Genomic DNA, 18,627 nt, shown 5'->3' on the forward strand with positions numbered 1-18,627 from the left:
TGAATTTCGATCTTCAACTTTCTCAGATGCGAAGAAGACGTCAATGAATGTGACTCAAATCCTTGCCAGAATGGTGGGACCTGCCAGAACCTGCTCGACAAATTTACGTGCATCTGTGGAGCCAATTATGCAGGCGAAAAGTGCGAGCTTGATGTAAGCAATCTTTATTTCTCCTGCTCAATGTTGCTTTGGCAAAACTATTTTCGGTTCTAGTCTTCTGGACATGGGTGTGGACACTGAGGATCCTGATGCAGAGCGTATCTGGCCCGAGATTTGCTCGAGTCCTTCCAAATCTGGTAAAGATCAGGGATTTAATATGTGCCAGGGAGATATACGTTGAGACAGTATGTATGAAATACCATATTAGTAATGACGTTTTCCATCCTGTTGAATGTTTGTAGGCAAATCTTTGGTGGTTCTAATGTCTGACAGGTGATGTTGCCCCGGCCGTATTAGAGCTCCAATGCTTAGCTTGTTCCACTGATTCTTATGTAACTTGAGTGAGCAGCCATCTCAGCCTATGCTCTCAAAGTGTGGCGGTCTCCACCCTTCTCAGTCAGGTTACTGTGCAGAGCATTTAACAGAAACACACCGCATTTATCAGTCTTATCTCTGCCAAGATTCTAATAACTTGTGGGTCTCCCATGCCAGCATTAAGTCCCATTGGCTTCCTGCACCGTGATCCACTGCCAACTCACAAGGAATAAGAAAAATAAAGTGCACTGCTATTTCTAGATGGGAAGTACAATGTCACTGGTGATAAATCTGTGAACACGGAGAATTGGAAGCAGGCCACTCGGCCCAACTAGTCTGTGTTACCCTCTGCACGATCAAATAGTTTAATCACAGTTAAACACCATGATCCCATATCATTCAACTCCTTTTTCTTTGCTGACCTAACCAATCTTATCTTGAAACTTGAGAGTCTCCACCTGAGCCACCAGCCCGGGAAGTTAAATTCACAACCTCATACCTCTGAAAAGGTTTCCCTGCCCTCAGTTCTAAATCTCTTACATTTAAATCATTTATCAGCTGTCCTTTAATCATGCCCTTAAAACTGCATTGCAGATATCCCTCAACTGCATTAGTGTGGGTTTACCTGTTGGAAACTTCTGGTCTGTTTCGGGTACTTATGCAGTTGATTGCAAAGTCATCACTTTCCAATATCCAGAAACATAGGGGGTGCACTACAGTCATTAATGATTTACACAGACAAATCATACCTTCCCAAGATTAATTACCACTACAAAAATTAACCATTTTCCTTACAAAAGGAATAAAGTAATTTTAATATTTCTGCAATATTTCACAGCCAATACAGTCACCGTTTAATGGTGCAAAACTGTTATCCAGAGCTGTAAAACTCAAATAAATAAAAAAATCTTTATTATTGTCACAAGTAGGCTTACATTAACACTGCAATGAAGTTACTGTGAAAATCCCCCAGTTGCCACACTCTGGCACCTGTTCGGGTACATAGAGTGTACCAGAATGTCCAATTCACCTAACAGCATGTCTTTCGGGACTTGTGAGAGGAAACCGACGCAGACATGGGGAGAATATGCAGACTCCGCACAGCGACCCAATCAGAAAATCGAACCCGGGACCCTGGAGCTGTGAAGCAACAGTGCTAACCACTGTGCTACCGTGCCGCCCAGTGATGATAAACCAAGGAGCACTCAGTAAAATTTTGGGAAGCAAGATAAAGGATTAATTTCAGCGAAGAAAATCCCAGCCATTTCTCCCTAAAATAAGATGGTTACAAAAGCAAACTGGTAGTAAAAGGGGCCTCAGTATATCGTTCAATAAAAGTTACAGCACGTACACCAATGCTGGAACTGTTCTGTCTGGTAACTGCCAGATAGTATAGATTGAGGTTGAATCATTTCATATGCACTTTACGTCTTTCTTTCGTTTGACTTTTGGAGTTCCAGAACAGAACAATGCATGTCCTATTTTATTTAGAAAAGACTGGTGCTAGGTAGAAGAACTTGGAAGCCAAATCTAAGTTACAAATCGAATTAACATTTACAGCAAGTCTTTGCTCAAATAAATACTCTTGACTAACCTAACTAGGGGATTTCATGGGTTGATGATTTTCAAAACACCTTAAATGCAATCATTCACTAACGAGGCCAAGTAACAAGAAAACGTTAAAGTTGAAATATTTTGAATATGAAGACAAATTACATCAATTCAAACATAAATGGTTTTACCAGTCTATGTGAAAAAACTGACACCCTCGAACCAAATCTATTATTATTTTTAATAAAATATAAACATCATTAACCCTGAGGGTCTGTGTTCAGTTTTATAGGATATAAACACAAACTGGTATCCCGGCTCTGGGTCACTGTCTGTGTGGAGTTTGCACATTCTCCCCATGTCTGCTTGGGTTTCATCCCCACAACCCAAAGATGTGCAGGTTAGGTGTATTGGCCATGTTCAACTGCTCCTTAATTGAAAAAAAAATAATTGGGTATTCTAAATTTATTTTAAAAAAGAAAGAAAAAGATATATAACCACAAACTAACCAACTCGATTAAGAATATGCACCAGGAAGGGCTGCAATGACTTAAATTTATAAAGAATATTTTTGGACTTTGTAAATGGACCCTAACTAAATGCACACAATTACTATTTTGTCAATAGACAATGTGCTACATTATTTTATAAATTTGCAGGGAATTATTAATACTTTTATTCCAGAGTTTAATGCATGTTGGGTTGCTTGTTTAATCCTATGGGAATGCTTGAATTTGCTATCGTTCAAACGGTTCCTTCTTCTGGAGTGTACTGCTTCATCCACCCTGTTTTCACAAACTGAGCTCAGATTGTTGTTGATTTGGTATTTGCGAGGTTCTTTAGGGTGACACTGGATTTAGTTTATGGGTTACCATGGAGAATGCTACTGTGTGCAATTAAGTGAATATTATGAGAATTCAAACATTGACACTGAGCATGACTTTATTTATGACCTTGAAACTCCTCGCTCCTCATTTGTTAACGTCTCTCCTCACCTCAGAATGGATTTCTAACGTACAACAGAACTATTTATCCGACTTGGGGAATGCTTGAAGTATAAATTATTTGTCTTTGTATCTTCTTGTCCGTTGCATCTTTTTCTTTCGCAAGTATATCATTAGATGCGTTTTGCTATCTGCTTGGACGGAGGAAGACTTCCAATCTTCCCTTTCTCCAATGGATATAGACTAATCCTCTGCATTTGATAATGGCTGACAGCAGCTCATGAAACGATAGTTTGTCCATTGTAATATACCTTACAAGAATGTACAGTTCTATTTACTTGTTCCTTGCTGTCAGGAGTATGGAACTCCATGCTTATTGCCTTGTAGGGGAACCAGAGCAACCCTTTTGAAAAGTGAATAAATAAGAGGGGAATACTCTGCTGGCAATAATTGTGCATCTGCTCCCACCCCCCTCAACACAGTGACCACTTCTCTCTTTAGCGAACAGCTAATTTCTCCGCGATAGCTTTTACTCCTGATTTGTGCTATGATTATAACAATCATTTTTGTCTTCCAACATTTCCTGAGTAATATAATATGCACTGGCATAAATCGTTTGTCTGCTTTCTGCTGGCTGTGATGCATTATTTTTCAAGTGCCTTTTATGCTCCCAATGTAATGATCTTTGCCAGGATATGTTTTCAGAATTGCATAGGAAGAGTTGGAGCGGACTCATACCGGTGGCACTTTAGATAATTATCCAGCCCAGTGACACGTTCACATGGTACTTCCTGCTGGGATGTTTATCGGAATAAGAATTGGTCCAGGTTCGCAAACAGATGTGACTGGCAGTTATTTCCGTAAGGATTGCATTAATCTTCTGTCACCGATGGGATTGCGGCATTAATTGGTGATCTTGGAGACACATGGCTGTGTGTTTTATCACGCTGCTGCTGCGTCTGCAATTAGCATTAAGATTAAGATATAGTGAAGGAGCTTATTATTCATGCAGCTTCATTATGTTAACAGCTTGTTACTCATCAGAAACATTAAGACGATGACACAAAGTATTATAGAAGTTGCAAACACTTCTTGGATGTTTACATTATGACTAAGTGCAGCAATTAGAACAAGTTCATGAATAATAGACTGCAGTTAGTTTGTGTTATTGTCATTTTGTTCTCACCTTAGTCTGGACCTACCAGGATTCTATTAAAATCAATCAACAAAATCAGACACACGGAGAGAAATTAAATAATAGTTCGCCGTTGAGGAGTGCAACATTGCATTTGAAGCCAGGGGTGATCTGCCCAATTATGGATTCATGAGTTCTCAAATTTTCTTGCAAATTTGATGCCCTGCATTGTGAGCTTTAGCCCTTCTCTTGGGTTTCTCAATTTAAAAACATAATTGGCTAGTCTGGATTCTTAATCCATGGAGACTAAATTTGCCTGCCTTATTTGTATATGGTGCACCTCAAGATTTTTTTTATTGCTTTACTGTCACAGCTAAAGCCAAAATAGCAGGGAGGGAGGAAATGCAATACATTTAAATTCTGCTGGCTTTTTGGTGCTGTTTTGGAGTAAATGTATCCATCTTCCTGGTCTATGGTTAAGTACTCTTTTTCTGATAATGCAGCGTGGAATGCCTATGATATGCCCGGAAAGATTTTTCAATTCAGTGTCAATAACTACCCAGGTCATGCAGAACACAAGATATATTTAAGGAAAGGATCTATCCCTGTCCCCTTCGTTACTCATGTCCCTCAGCACATCATTTAAAGACATACCATCAGGTTCCATATCTATGCTAACAACTAGATCCTGCAATCTCTCTTGACCCTTCCACTGTGACACAGAATAGAATGGTGGCTGCGCAAGATGAGACTGTTCAGTCCATCTTGTCTGTGCAGTGCTCTGCGACAGCAACTCTGCCTGTCTCACTCTTCCGCCCGTTTCCTGTAGCCCACCATTTTCCTTCGCTTCAGGTGCTTATCCAATTTCCTTTTGAAAGCCACAATTAAATCTGCTTCCACCGCACTCTCAGGCAGTGCATTCCCGATCCTTGTTGATTTAAAAGGCTCCTTCTTGCGTTGCGTTGCTTACTTAGCCAATCACCTTAAATTGGTGTCCTCGAATTCTCGATCCTTCTGTCGCTGGGAACAGTTTCTCTGCACCTACTCTGCCCTCATGATTTCTATGCCATCTCCTCTCACTGTTCTCTTCTCCAGTCCATTCTTCTAACAAAAGTCTCTCAACCCTGGAACCATTCTCGTAAATCTTTTCTGCATCCTTTTCAATGCCTTCACATGACTTTTAAAAGTGAAATGTCCAGAACTGGTGATAGTCCAGTTGAAACCAAACTAATATTTTAAAGGTTCATTATAACTTCCTTGCTTTTGTACTCTATTGATAAAGCTCACAATTCCACGTCTTTATTAACCACTCTCTCAACATGCCCCAGTGCCTCCAATGATTTGTGCACACGTACCCAAGTCTTTTGGTTACAGTACCCATTTTAGAATTGTATACTTTATCTTATATTGCTTTCCTTGTTCTTCCAACCAAAATATATCACTTTGCACTTCTCTGCATTAAGTTTCACCTACCACTTGATTGGCCATTCCGACAGCCACCTTTTGTGTTATCGGTAAATTTTGAAATTATGCTCTGTACACCTGACTCTAGATGTCAAGAAACGCAAAGTCATACTGACCGGTGGTGTTGTTGAAAACTCACCACTATTCTTAGAATTCCCTCTATACCAAAAAGGGCCGACATTCTAAATGGTGAACAGGGATTCTCACTCCCTGACTCCGATGCAGGCTTCGGTGGATGCTATTCAGGTCAAACTATATTTTCAAGTTATCCCCTGGATAACCCATACTTTCACCGAAGATTTCTTCTACTTACCACTTAGTAGCATTGATCCTGGGTCCCGCATTGTTAAGTAAGTAAAGTAGACTTAAGAATAACCACTGTTTCAGGTTAAATTAAGGTATTTTATTATTATATTTTTTTCTTTTAAAAGCGGCAATCACTTCCTTTACAGAAAGGTAAAAAGATCTTGCTTCTGGATCCTTCTGGTTGGTGGAAGGGACCTCCAGGCCCAACTTGACAATCAATCTTTTTAAAATCTGGTCTTCTTTAGATGTATTCACTGGTGAGCTCGGTTGCTATGTCCTGTCGATCCCATGTACTGAGCTATGAGAGCTGGCTATCTCTGAGCTGACTCTGCCTCCTCTTTAAATTCTAGTCTTCCTTAGATGTATTAGCGGTTTTAGATCAGCTGCTGTGTCTTATCTTTACCATGATCGAGCTAGCTGTAAGCTGACTCTGCTTGCTTATCTTGTTCCTTCTCTCTGAGTTATGGTACTGGTAATTCCTGCTCTGGTTTCTGGGTTTATTCTCTTTCTAACACTTATTAAGTTTTGATGACCTTATTGTAAAGTAACTATTATTTCATTTTGATTGTAAAAAGTATCTTTGATCTAAACATTCTAACACAACTAAGTATTCATTTTGACATGACCTCACCTCTCAGGTCTCTGATTACATTGTTTCCTTTGTGATGTTCAAAAATGCTTTGGTTTCAATAGAGGTGTGAATTTTGGTTTGGTTCCTGTCATTTCTATAGTTTTATTTTCTAATTGTGCCCTCAGTTCATCATTTTGACTTTGATTTTGGCTTTAAATTATGTTTCTGGTAGACTGATAATCTCCAGTTTTCTTTTAATTTACTTGGTGTAGGGCAGCACGGTGGCCTAGTGGTTAGCACAACCGCCTCACGGCGCTGAGGTCCCAGGTTCGATCCCGGCTCTGGGTCACTGTCCGTGTGGAGTTTGCACATTCTCCCCGTGTCTGCGTGGGTTTCGCCCCCACAACCCAAAAATGTGCAGAGTAGGTGGATTGGCCACGCTAAATTGCCCCTTAATTGGAAAAAATAATTGGCTAATCTAAATTAAAAAAAAAAAAAAAAATTTACTTGGTGTTAGCAGAATTTCACACCTAGAATTGTCACCAAATTCAACTGAACCTCACCCTTTCCTTTCCAGCTGCTTACTAAGATAGCTACTTTCAATGAAAGTGTGAGCCATTGTTTTTAGCTTCATACAAAAACCCTGTGTTTGCTAAGCCTGCTTGAGAGAAAGAATCTGCATTTTATAATCCTGCTCTTTGCAGCTGCTGTTAACCTTTCGTGGGATCTTTCCCTGTATCCTCTGATGTTTCTCTCAGACCAGATATTGCCAGACTTCCATGTTTCAAATGACACATCTTTCCATATTTTCAAATACAGTGGAGAACCTCACTGTGACTGACCGGTGGGGACCTCACTGTGTCACACTGACCGGTGGGGAACCTCACTGTGACTGACCGGTGGGGAACCTCACTGTGACTGACCGGTGGGGAACCTCACTGTGACTGACCGGTGGGGAACTTCACTGTGACTGACCGGTGGGGAACCTCACTGTGACTGACCGGTGGGGAACCTCACTGTGACTGACCGGTGGGGAACCTCACTGTGACTGACCGGTGGGGACCTCACTGTGACTGACCGGTGGGGAACCTCACTGTGACTGACCGGTGGGGAACCTCACTGTGACTGACCGGTGGGGAACCTCACTGTGACTGACCGGTGGGGAACCTCACTGTGACTGACCGGTGGGGAACCTCACTGTGTCACACTGACCGGTGGGGAACCTCACAGTGACTGACCGGTGGGGAACCTCACTGTGACTGACCGGTGGGGAACCTCACTGTGACTGACCGGTGGGGAACCTCACTGTGACTGACCGGTGGGGACCTCACTGTGACTGACCGGTGGGGAACCTCACTGTGACTGACCGGTGGGGAACCTCACTGTGACTGACCGGTGGGGACCTCACTGTGACTGACCGGTGGGGACCTCACTGTGACTGACCGGTGGGGACCTCACTGTGTCACACTGACCGGTGGGGAACCTCACTGTGACTGACCGGTGGGGACCTCACTGTGTCACACTGACCGGTGGGGAACCTCACTGTGACTGACCGGTGGGGAACCTCACTGTGTCACACTGACCGGTGGGGAACCTCACTGTGACTGACCGGTGGAGACCTCACTGTGACTGACCGGTGGGGAACCTCACTGTCATACTGACCGATGGGGAACCTCACAGTGACTGACCGGTGGGGAACCTCACTGTGACTGACCGGTGGGGAACCTCACTGTCATACTGACCGGTGGGGAACCTCACTGTGACTGACCGGTGGGGAACCTCACTGTGACTGACCGGTGGGGAACCTCACTGTGACTGACCGGTGGAGACCTCACTGTCACACTGACCGGTGGGGGACCTCACTGTGACTGACCGGTGGGGACCTCACTGTGTCACACTGACCGGTGGGGAACCTCACTGTGACTGACCGGTGGGGAACCTCACAGTGACTGACCGGTGGGGAACCTCACTGTGACTGACCGGTGGGGAACCTCACTGTGACTGACCGGTGGGGAACCTCACTGTGACTGACCGGTGGGAAACCTCACTGTGACTGACCGGTGGGGACCTCACTGTGACTGACCGGTGGGGAACCTCACTGTGACTGACCGGTGGGGAACCTCACTGTGACTGACCGGTGGGGAACCTCACTGTGTCACACTGACCGGTGGGGAACCTCACTGTGACTGACCGGTGGGGAACCTCACTGTGTCACACTGACCGGTGGGGAACCTCACTGTGACTGACCGGTGGGGAACCTCACAGTGACTGACCGGTGGGGAACCTCACTGTGACTGACCGGTGGGGAACCTCACAGTGACTGACCGGTGGGGAACCTCACTGTGACTGACCGGTGGGGAACCTCACTGTGACTGACCGGTGGGGAACCTCACTGTGACTGACCGGTGGGGAACCTCACAGTCATACTGACCGGTGGGGACCTCACTGTGACTGACCGGTGGGGAACCTCACTGTGACTGACCGGTGGAGACCTCACTGTCACACTGACCGGTGGGGAACCTCACTGTCATACTGACCGGTGGGGAACCTCACTGTGACTGACCGGTGGGGAACCTCACTGTGACTGACCGGTGGGGACCTCACTGTCACACTGACCGGTGGGGAACCTCACTGTGACTGACCGGTGGGGAACCTCACAGTCACACTGACCGGTGGGGAACCTCACTGTGTCACACTGACCGGTGGGGAACCTCACTGTGACTGACCGGTGGGGAACCTCACTGTGACTGACCGGTGGGGAACCTCACTGTGACTGACCGGTGGGGAACCTCACAGTGACTGACCGGTGGGGACCTCACTGTGACTGACCGGTGGGGAACCTCACAGTGACTGACCGGTGGAGACCTCACTGTGACTGACCGGTGGGGAACCTCACTGTGACTGACCGGTGGGGAACCTCACTGTGACTGACCGGTGGGGAACCTCACTGTGACTGACCGGTGGGGAACCTCACTGTGTCACACTGACCGGTGGGGAACCTCACTATGCACCTTGCTACAGTCTGGAAAAATAACCTTTTTACCACAACTCTGCTTCCTGTCACTCATATCCATGCTGCCATGGTGCCTCTTCTTTCATGGGCTTCAATTTCACTGGAAAACCTCATATGTGGCACTTTATCAAAACGCCTTTTGAAAATCCATGTTGACCACATCAACTGCATTATCCTCATCAACTCCCAACGTGACCTCATTAAGCGACCATGGTGGCACAGTGGTAATGATATGAAATGAAAATTGCTTATTGTCACAAGTAAGCTTCAAATGAAGTTACTGTGAAAAGCCCCTAGTCGCCACATTCCGGCACCTGTTCGGGGAGGCTGGTGCTGCCTTGGTCGACTTTCAAAGCCAGCTCTTTAGCCCTGTGCTAAACCAACCCCTTGTCACTAGACTAGTAGTCCTGCAGCAAGTGGAATTTAAATTCAATTATCAAATCTAGTCTCTCATTGTCGCTCTTTGCTTCTCCTATTTTCTTGTTTGCTTTTCCTTTGAACTTTCTAAATTCATCTAGTCCTCAGTTGTATTATCAACCTGACATCTGTTAGGATCCTTTATATCATTCCATCTTACTCTCCGTTTCGCACCATCCAGGGAGTTCTGGCTTTGATTGCCTACCTTTCTCTCTGAAGGAAATGTACCTTGACAGTACACTAAACCATCTCCTCTTTAAAGGCAGCCTATTGTTTCCTTAACAGTTTCGCTTGCCGATGTTTTACTCCAATTTACCTGGATCAGATCGTTCTCATCCAATTGAAATTGCTCCTGGTCATTTTCCATAAATAGCATAAATTTTATGATCCGATGAACACTGATTCCTAAATGTTCTGACTGAAACTTGATCCCATTGAGCTACCTCATTCCTTAGAATCAGGTGCAGCAACGCATCCATCCTCATTGGGCCTGAACATATTGATCAAACATATTGTCCTGAACACAATTAAAATTCCTTCCCCCTTTCAGGCACGGGGAGAACGCGCACACTCCATGAGTCACCCATGGCCTAGTCAGTATTGTTAGCCTGCTTGTCTGCCATCCAGTTTTGGCTGAGCTGAAATTTCATTGGGAAGACCAAAGCCATCTTCTTTGACCAACATTTTCTATTTTTATGCCAATCCCAGCAGGTCTGACAGCATCTGTGGAGAGATAACAACGATAATGTTTAGAGTCTGGACTGAAATGAGATAATGTGGAGTGGGGGGGTAGCGAGTGGAGCAGTGGGCCAGACACAAGGGCAGTGATAGGTGGAGGTGAGGGAGAGATTGACGAAGATATTGTGGACAAAAAGACCAGGGGAATGAAAATGGTGGTGATAATGACCAGGAAGGGTGCAGATGATGATGAGGACAGAATATATTAAGGGGTGGCACAGTGGTTAGCGCAGCTGCCAGGGACCCGGGTTCGATTCGACCTTGGGTGACTCATGGAGTGTGCGCGTTCCCCCCGTGTCTGCATAGGCTTCCTCCGGGTGCTCCAGTTTCCTCCCACAGTCCAAATATGTGCAGGTTAGGTGGATTGGCTAAATTGCCCCTACGTGTCCAAAGGTTAGGTGGGGTTGCAGAAATAGGGCAGGGGATTGGACCTAGGTAGGGTGCTCTTTTGGAGGGTCGGTGCAGATTCGATGGGTCAAATGGCCTCCTTCTGCACTGTAGGGATTCTATAATAATGGCAGAACAAAGGTAAGCAATGTGCCAAAGGACAACCTGGAACAGGGATGGGGTGGGGGAATGGGAGACAGTGGTTGAGGAAAAACAGATCAATGGAAGACATGAAAATAAATTGAAGTAAATAAAAATGGGGTGAAGGTGGAAGAGAGAGTTCACCGTCTGAAGTTGTTGAACTCAATAGCCCCCACTACCAACTCCATCTCCCTTTATGCCCAATGTTAGAGGTTGAAGTTGACAGTTTGCAACCTACACATCCTATCTGAACCTAAGATGAGCTTCTGACCTCATGTCCTCTCCATCACAAAGCCCACTGACATCCACCCATTTCCATTCCTGCCTCGGCCCATCTACTTCCGAAATCCTCATCCCTACTGCTGTTACCTCTAAACTTCATCTTTTCCAAATCTCTGCTTGTATTGCCCAGCACCAGAGCCTGCTTATCTACATTAGCCAGAAAGGACCAATATCTCCAAATTCAAAATTCTCCTCCTTATTTCAGTTATGTTCTTTACCTTGCCTCCCCCCATCTCTGTAACCTCCTTCAGCCTCATGAACTCCATGATCCTCTTAGTTTGGCCTCACCCACCCTCACTTCCTTCACCACACAACTGGCCTTCAGCCACTGAGCTTGCAAGCTCTGGACTTCCATCCCTGAACTTCTCATTTAAGGCCTTCCTTAAAACTAACATTTTTGATCAAGTTATTAACTGCCTCCTAAGATGGCTCTCAGTCATCATCTGATTATAGTTGTGGAACATTTTGGACGTTATTCTACATTGAGGCATTCATATAAAAACATGTTCCTGTTAAATCCCCCCCCCCCCCCCCCCCCCCCCCCCCCCCCCCCCCCCCCAAATATTTCCACTCCTAGCCTCAGAAATCACTCTTGTAGGATCACTAATGGAGAAGTTAAACAACTGGCATTGCAATTCTTAATCATAAGAAAGAGGATTGGGTTTAACTAAATTTATGACCCTTCCAGAATCAATGAAAAAAATGAGATTTTATCTCTACTCTCTAGGTTATGAGCTTAACCAAATTATGAGTTTAACTTAACATTAAGTGGTTTATTGGACGATCATATATTTAGAAACTTATTTTAACGAGCAGTTTTAAATTTCCAACCAAATTTAATTTTCCCAATTCTGGTGCTCAGTGATGTGATTCCCCATCTTCCATGGCAGGAAACCAAGACCGTTAAACCATGTGAGTGAGATTCAGCCTGCTGGCAATAATCCTTTTCGAGTTTGTGTTGTGTTTGACATACCTTGCTTGTGCCAAACACAAAATTATACTGCACGGCCTGAGATCAGATAGTCTACACTGCAACAGTCCATCAAAAAATTGATCCTTAGGTGATTAATAAGGAAAGACTTGCATTAATATAGCGCTTTCCATCGCCATTGGATGTCTCAGTGAAGTCTTTTCCATGTTTGTCATTATTGTAATGTAGGAAATTCAGCAGCCAATCTGTGCACAGCAAGCTCCCACTAATATGATAATGAGCCTGCACAGGGCCCACATGACTGGGACGAGGATGAATAGGTTCTTTGGGGGTGAAGATAGGTGTGTCAGGTGCTCGGGGAGTCCAGCGAACCATGCCCATATGTTCTGGGCATGCCCGGCACTGGTGGAGTTCTGGAAGGGGGTGGCGAGGACGGTGTCAAGGGTGGTGGGATCCAGGGTCAAGCCAGGATGGGGACTCGCGAGTTTTGGGGTTGGGGTGGAGCTGGGAGTGCAGGAGGCGAAAGAGGCCGGTGTGCTGGCCTTTGCGTCCCTAGTAGCCCGGCGAAGGATTTTGCTACAATGGAAGGATGCAAGGACCCCAAGCGTGGAGACCTGGATCAATGACAGGGCGGGTTTCATTAAGCTAGAGAAGGTCAAATTCGCCCTGAGAGGGTCGGTACAAGGGTTCTTTAGGCGGTGGCAACATTTCCTCGACTTTCTGGCTCAACGATAGGGTACGGGGACAGTAGCAGCAGCAACCTCAGTTTAATGTCTCATGTGTAACAACACCTCCACCTGTGCAGTACTGCACTGGGGACTGGACAGCCGGTTCATGATGCAGAACGAGGCCAACAGTGTGGATTCAATGTCCAAGGTTATTCATGAAGGCCCCGCCTTCTCAACCTTGCCCCTTGCCTGAGGTGTGGTGACCCTCAGGTTAAATCGCCACCAGTCAGCTCTCCCGCTCAACAGAGAAAGCAGCCTTTAGTCATCTGGCACTATGGCAACTTTATTTACTGTCCTGTAATGTCAGCCTGGATTTTTGTGCTCAAGTCCTGAAGTGAGACTTGAACCTGAGGTGAGAGTGCTGGCAACTAAGTTACAACAGACACGGAAAGAAAGCTGGAAAGTTATGCAATATGAAATGCATTCCGCCTCTGTTTTCACGGCCAGGTTTTCATGGATCCGCTCTCTCCCTGCTATGATTAGTTATAATGCAACGTACAAAACCTCTGATGCAAAATGATCACAAAGTTGCTTATTTTAAGCATCAAATAATTTTGTGACATGAAAAACAATTCAACTTCCGCAACTGTATGTGAAAATCAACATGGAGTTTCAAGGTTGTTGATTTAATCAAGTTTTAATCAGAGGTTGTAGGAACACAGATGTAACCAATAATGTGGTTTTCAATGATTACAAAAGAGACTACTCTATGAGCTTATATGATTCAATTCACAATACATATGCAAGGTATGAAGCAATTGTGTTTTGCTCCATGCTGTTTAACTGATGGGGCCATATAAACTCAAGTATCAAAGCAATTAATTAGATACATGGGATCTCCATATTTATTACCAACAGTACAATAAATTTGAAGAGTAACACTCATCAGTTACACTCCTTTACCATATAAAATTGCAGAGACAATATTTTGAGAGGCAATTTACTTGCAGCCAATTGGCTCACAAACAAATCCTTCCAGCCAACTTGTGGAATGTATACCCCTCAAAAAACTATTTTAAATAAAGCTAGATATTTGGAATAGGTGGAGACTACTATATCCTGGTAGAAAACTACATGTACATTAACCTGAGCACCAATGTTGATATCTGCACAACCATCAAGTGGCCACAGTTTTGTTTTGAAAATATGACTGGATGTTACTGACTCAAATTCATAAAATGATATCAACTTGTAGCATTGACTTACTGGGTTTCTAAATAAGGCTTAAAATTACATTTCATAAATGGTGTCTAGTTAATATTCAAATGCCAAAAAGCATCTCATATTTGCTCAAATGACCTTTACGTTTTTGATACGTAAATATTGGAATACAGGATTAAAATTTAAAAATTTGCCAATGATACCAATCCTGGAGGTATGGCCAACAAATCGACTGCCCCAGGACACAGATGAGCTAGCTGAATGGGAAGACAAGTGCAGATGAAATTTAACAGAAAGATGCATTTTGAGAGAAGGAATAGGGAGAGACAATTTGGATATAAGGAGCATGCAGGGAGATGCACATGGTGGTCCGTGCCCACAGAACCTTGATGGCGGCGCAACATATTGATTGAGTAATTAGTAAACTACATAGGATCTTGGGCATCATAAATAAAGGCAATCAGTATAAATGAGGGAAGTTATGTTGGACCTTTATAGGGTTCTGGTGAGGCAACAACTAGAGTACTGTGTCCAGTTTTGGCCATCACACTGTAGAAAGAATGTGAGGGTCCTTAATGTTAGGATAGGAACTAGCTGATGGTCAACAAGTGATTAATTAGTAATTGAAGGTTAATAAAAGCACATCACTGGATGCATATAAAGGGGAACCAGATGATGATATGGGGAGAGTTTTATGTCAGTTAAAACAGTCTTCTTCAAACTTTTTTTCCGGGGACCCATTTTTTCCAACCGGGCAACCTTTGGGACACGTGCCGGCCGACCTTCACGACCCACACCAGCCGACCTTCGCGACCCACGCCGTCCGACCTGCGGGACCCACCTTGTTTGCTGTTGACAAAAATGGGGGAAATGGTTTTGCGTCCCTTTGGCCCTCGTACACACTCCTCCAATGGAGCCTGTTGGATGAAGGTGAAGCCTTACAGTATCGGAAAGTATGGAATCTCCAACTGTCCAAAGTTCTGCATTTTATTCCTGTAAACTTTTATCAAATAAAAGCCCACGAACATGTAAAAGGAAATGAAAATAAAATGAATAAAACAAATGAAAAAAAATAAAACTTAAACTAATAAAATAAATGAATAAACCCCCCCCCCCGAACTTGTAAAACAAAAAGGTGCGACCGTTTTTTAAAAACGCGGTTGCACTGCGCATGCGCGCCTGATCAAACTATATAGTTTTGCACATGCGCACCGACGATCAGGCGCGCATGTGCAATGCGGCTGATTTTTAAAAATATGTTCGCGGCCATTTTGAAGGCCGCTTGCAGCCGGCGTTATTAAAGGCCGGCTGCTGCGGCTGATTTGCGTGATCGGGAGCGCCATGAAGGACGGCTCCACGACCCTCCCGACACCAGTCGCGCCCCTGAGTTTGAAGAACACAGAGTTAGAATAAAGCACGGCCTGGAAGAAGTAAAGATTTGGAATGGAATTTTCCACCCAGCTGTGGTGGGGGCACGGCCGTAAAATGCAGCCATTGAGCGGTTCAAAGGTCCATTGATTTTGACGGGACTGGAAATTCCCGCTGGCGGGAGGGGGGGGGTCTAAAATCTGCCCTATGTTTCTTTCTTTCTTACCAAATAGCCATTGAGGTTTTACACTTGAGACAACGCAGAGATTTACCAGAATGATCCCATGAATGGGAAACCTTAGCTACAAGTTTAGGATGGAGCAGCGAGGTCGTTCTCCTTGGAGTTTGAGGGGAGATTTGACAGAGGTGTACAAGATTATGACAGGCTTGGATAAAGTAGACAAAGCTCTTTCCTTCAGTTGACGGCACAACCCAGAATTAAACAGAACACAGAACTAATATTCTGATAAAGGAATAGAAATTAAGAATTGCTATTGTCTCAAATACAAATAAACTATTGTACCTCATTGTTGTGACTTGGAGTTTTAATAATAAAATGGCTAAAACGAAAATACCTTGGCACAGGCTTGATGAGCTGAATGACTTTCTCTGCTGTACCCACGCAATGGTTTTTGTTCTGCTAACAAAGTCTCACAATTAGTATAGACAAAATTCCAATTGTGAAATAATAGAAACGCATTCTCCTGAAATTCAAAAGGTGGATGAACCGTGTTACGGTATTGCAGTTTAATTTTTCGGCAAAATGATGAGACTGTTGTGCCTGCAGTACACAACATGCAGCAATTACTGCCAATTGCCCCAATTACTCCCATTTGTCAACATTGGAAAGACCTTTATACTCCACGATCAGCATTAATGAAGAGGTGCTGGTTGCTTAATTGATATCGTCTCCTTCCAAAGTCCTTATTCTAATTGGTTTATCAGTAGGAAAATGCTCCCTTTGTTTCCGTGCAACCCTTCCTGAAGCTTTTACTGCATTGTGTATTAAATAGTAACCCTCCCATTAGTGAAGCATCTGCCATTTGTGCATAAAAATGGCTTGTTATGCTGTCCATTTGAATGCATAAATGTAGCTGTATGGCTAGATTCAATCTTCTACAGACAACCTGCAGGGCTTCGATAGTCCTGCGGTGGGGCCCAAAGGAGACGCTCAAGCCCAATTTTTCACCAAATAGGGCTTTATCGCCAGCAAACTAGAAATCTGGCGTCTCCAAATCCACAAAAGTATCCTATCAAACGTTCCATCTCTTGAATGTGTTTAGAATGATCATTAAATCATCGCCCAGACAATGACACAAAGCTGGACTGATATTTTACTTCACTGTCCATGATGTTATGTTTACATTTTCCCTGAACATTTGTTAACACATCTGCATTGTATCCCTGTCTGCAATCATTTAACAAAGTGAGTTTAACTGTATGAACCTGTACAATCTGCAAGAGTGACATGTTTTTATGTCTGAGAGCTGTAACTTCTCAAGTCATTTGTCATAGCTCTTCACGATGGCTGTATCGGAGACTTATTTAGCCCCGTCCTGTAAATGCTGAGTGAATGATGCTTTTCGGCATCTCCAACACATTATCACAGATGACAGTCTTCAGCCAAATGGATTAATTCCATGTGACATCATGAAACAGCTGAATAGATTACACTGGACTTATCAAAGGCTACAGGCCATGGCAGCATTCTGGCTGCAGTGCTGAAGTCCTGAGCTCCAAAATTAGCCATACCCCTAAGTCAAGTGGTTCTGGTAGAGTGGCAACACTGGCATCTACTTGAAAATGTGGCAAATTGCCCCAGCTATGTCTGGTCTGCAAAATGGACAAATCTAACATTACAATCAACCGACTCCCAATCATCAAGTGATGGAAGGAGTTAGCCACAGTATGTGTTAGAACTATGGAACCATAGAATCCCTACAATGCAGAAGGAGGCCATTCGGCCCATCGAGTCTGCACCAATCCTCTAAAAGGGCACCCTAGCTAGGCCCACTCCCCCACCCTACACTCGTAATCCCATAACCGTTCCTAACCTGGACACACCAAGGGGCAATTTAGCATAGCCAATCCACCTAACCTGCACAATCTTTGGACTGTGGGAGGAAACCCACGAAGACATGGGGAGAATCTGCAAACTCCACACAGTTACCCCAAGGCTGGAATTGAACCCAGGTCCCGGACACTGTGATGCAGTGGTGCTAACCACTGTGCGTGTTATCAGGAAGAATTTACACACCAATAGCCCATTTACTGATGTTTATTTTTGGTTCTGCCAACACCACTTGACCCCCATCCCTGGATATTATAGCTCTGATGGATCTCAAACGCCAGAACTGAGGTGCATGTGACTGCCATTGACCAAGTATGAGAGCAAGGGACCTTAGTAAAACCAAAATCCATGTGGATATTGACCCAAGACATTAATTACCTAGAAAAAATAATGTTAACGATTAGTTCTTGCTTTTAAATGCCCATCGTAAACTGTAGCCAGTACCAATTCCAGACAGGGAAAAAAGAGACATGTCAGTTAGATCCAGTCAAAATCTCCGGTAACTTTGGTTGTATTCATATTGTTCCGTTTTAGCAGATTAAATAACTTACCTGGAGAGCCACATTAGTTGCAAGCAAAGAATAATTCCAATCCTCATTAAGGTTGGACTAGTTACAGACTCTTAAAGAGCTTTACAGCATCACTGGCCAGATTCATCAATAACGCCAACCCGTGTAACCTGCAATTAGAAGTAGCTGAATTAAAGCTATAACATTGCTACATAACATCAGGCGTTAGCGCTCTTTGACACAAACGCATCATTGAAACTTGAGTGGACAGAAAGGTAACCCAAATGTTTTGCAAAAGGAACAATATATGTATTGCTTTAACTTAAACAGTTCCTAACTGATCTGAAACCAAGTAACAAAAAGACAAATAGTGCAGAAAGTGACATTTCTAGTCGGAACTCTAGCATCCATAGATAGATATTTGCTGGAGGGGCAG

General features: G+C 44.0%; 1 protein-coding gene across 1 annotated transcript in view; it reads left to right on the forward strand.

Moving 5' to 3' along the window:
• Positions 1-18,627, forward strand: part of LOC119955556 (protein crumbs homolog 1-like) — a 213,211-nt gene that overhangs the window by 186,466 nt on the left and 8,118 nt on the right. Inside the window, exon 12 of the mRNA XM_038781848.1 lies at positions 27-153. Coding sequence (XP_038637776.1) covers positions 27-153 — 127 coding nt within the window. The remainder of the gene's footprint in view (positions 1-26; positions 154-18,627) is intronic.

This window comes from Scyliorhinus canicula, chromosome 21, assembly GCF_902713615.1.
Source record: "Scyliorhinus canicula chromosome 21, sScyCan1.1, whole genome shotgun sequence".
In the NCBI taxonomy this organism is placed as follows: domain Eukaryota; kingdom Metazoa; phylum Chordata; class Chondrichthyes; order Carcharhiniformes; family Scyliorhinidae; genus Scyliorhinus; species Scyliorhinus canicula.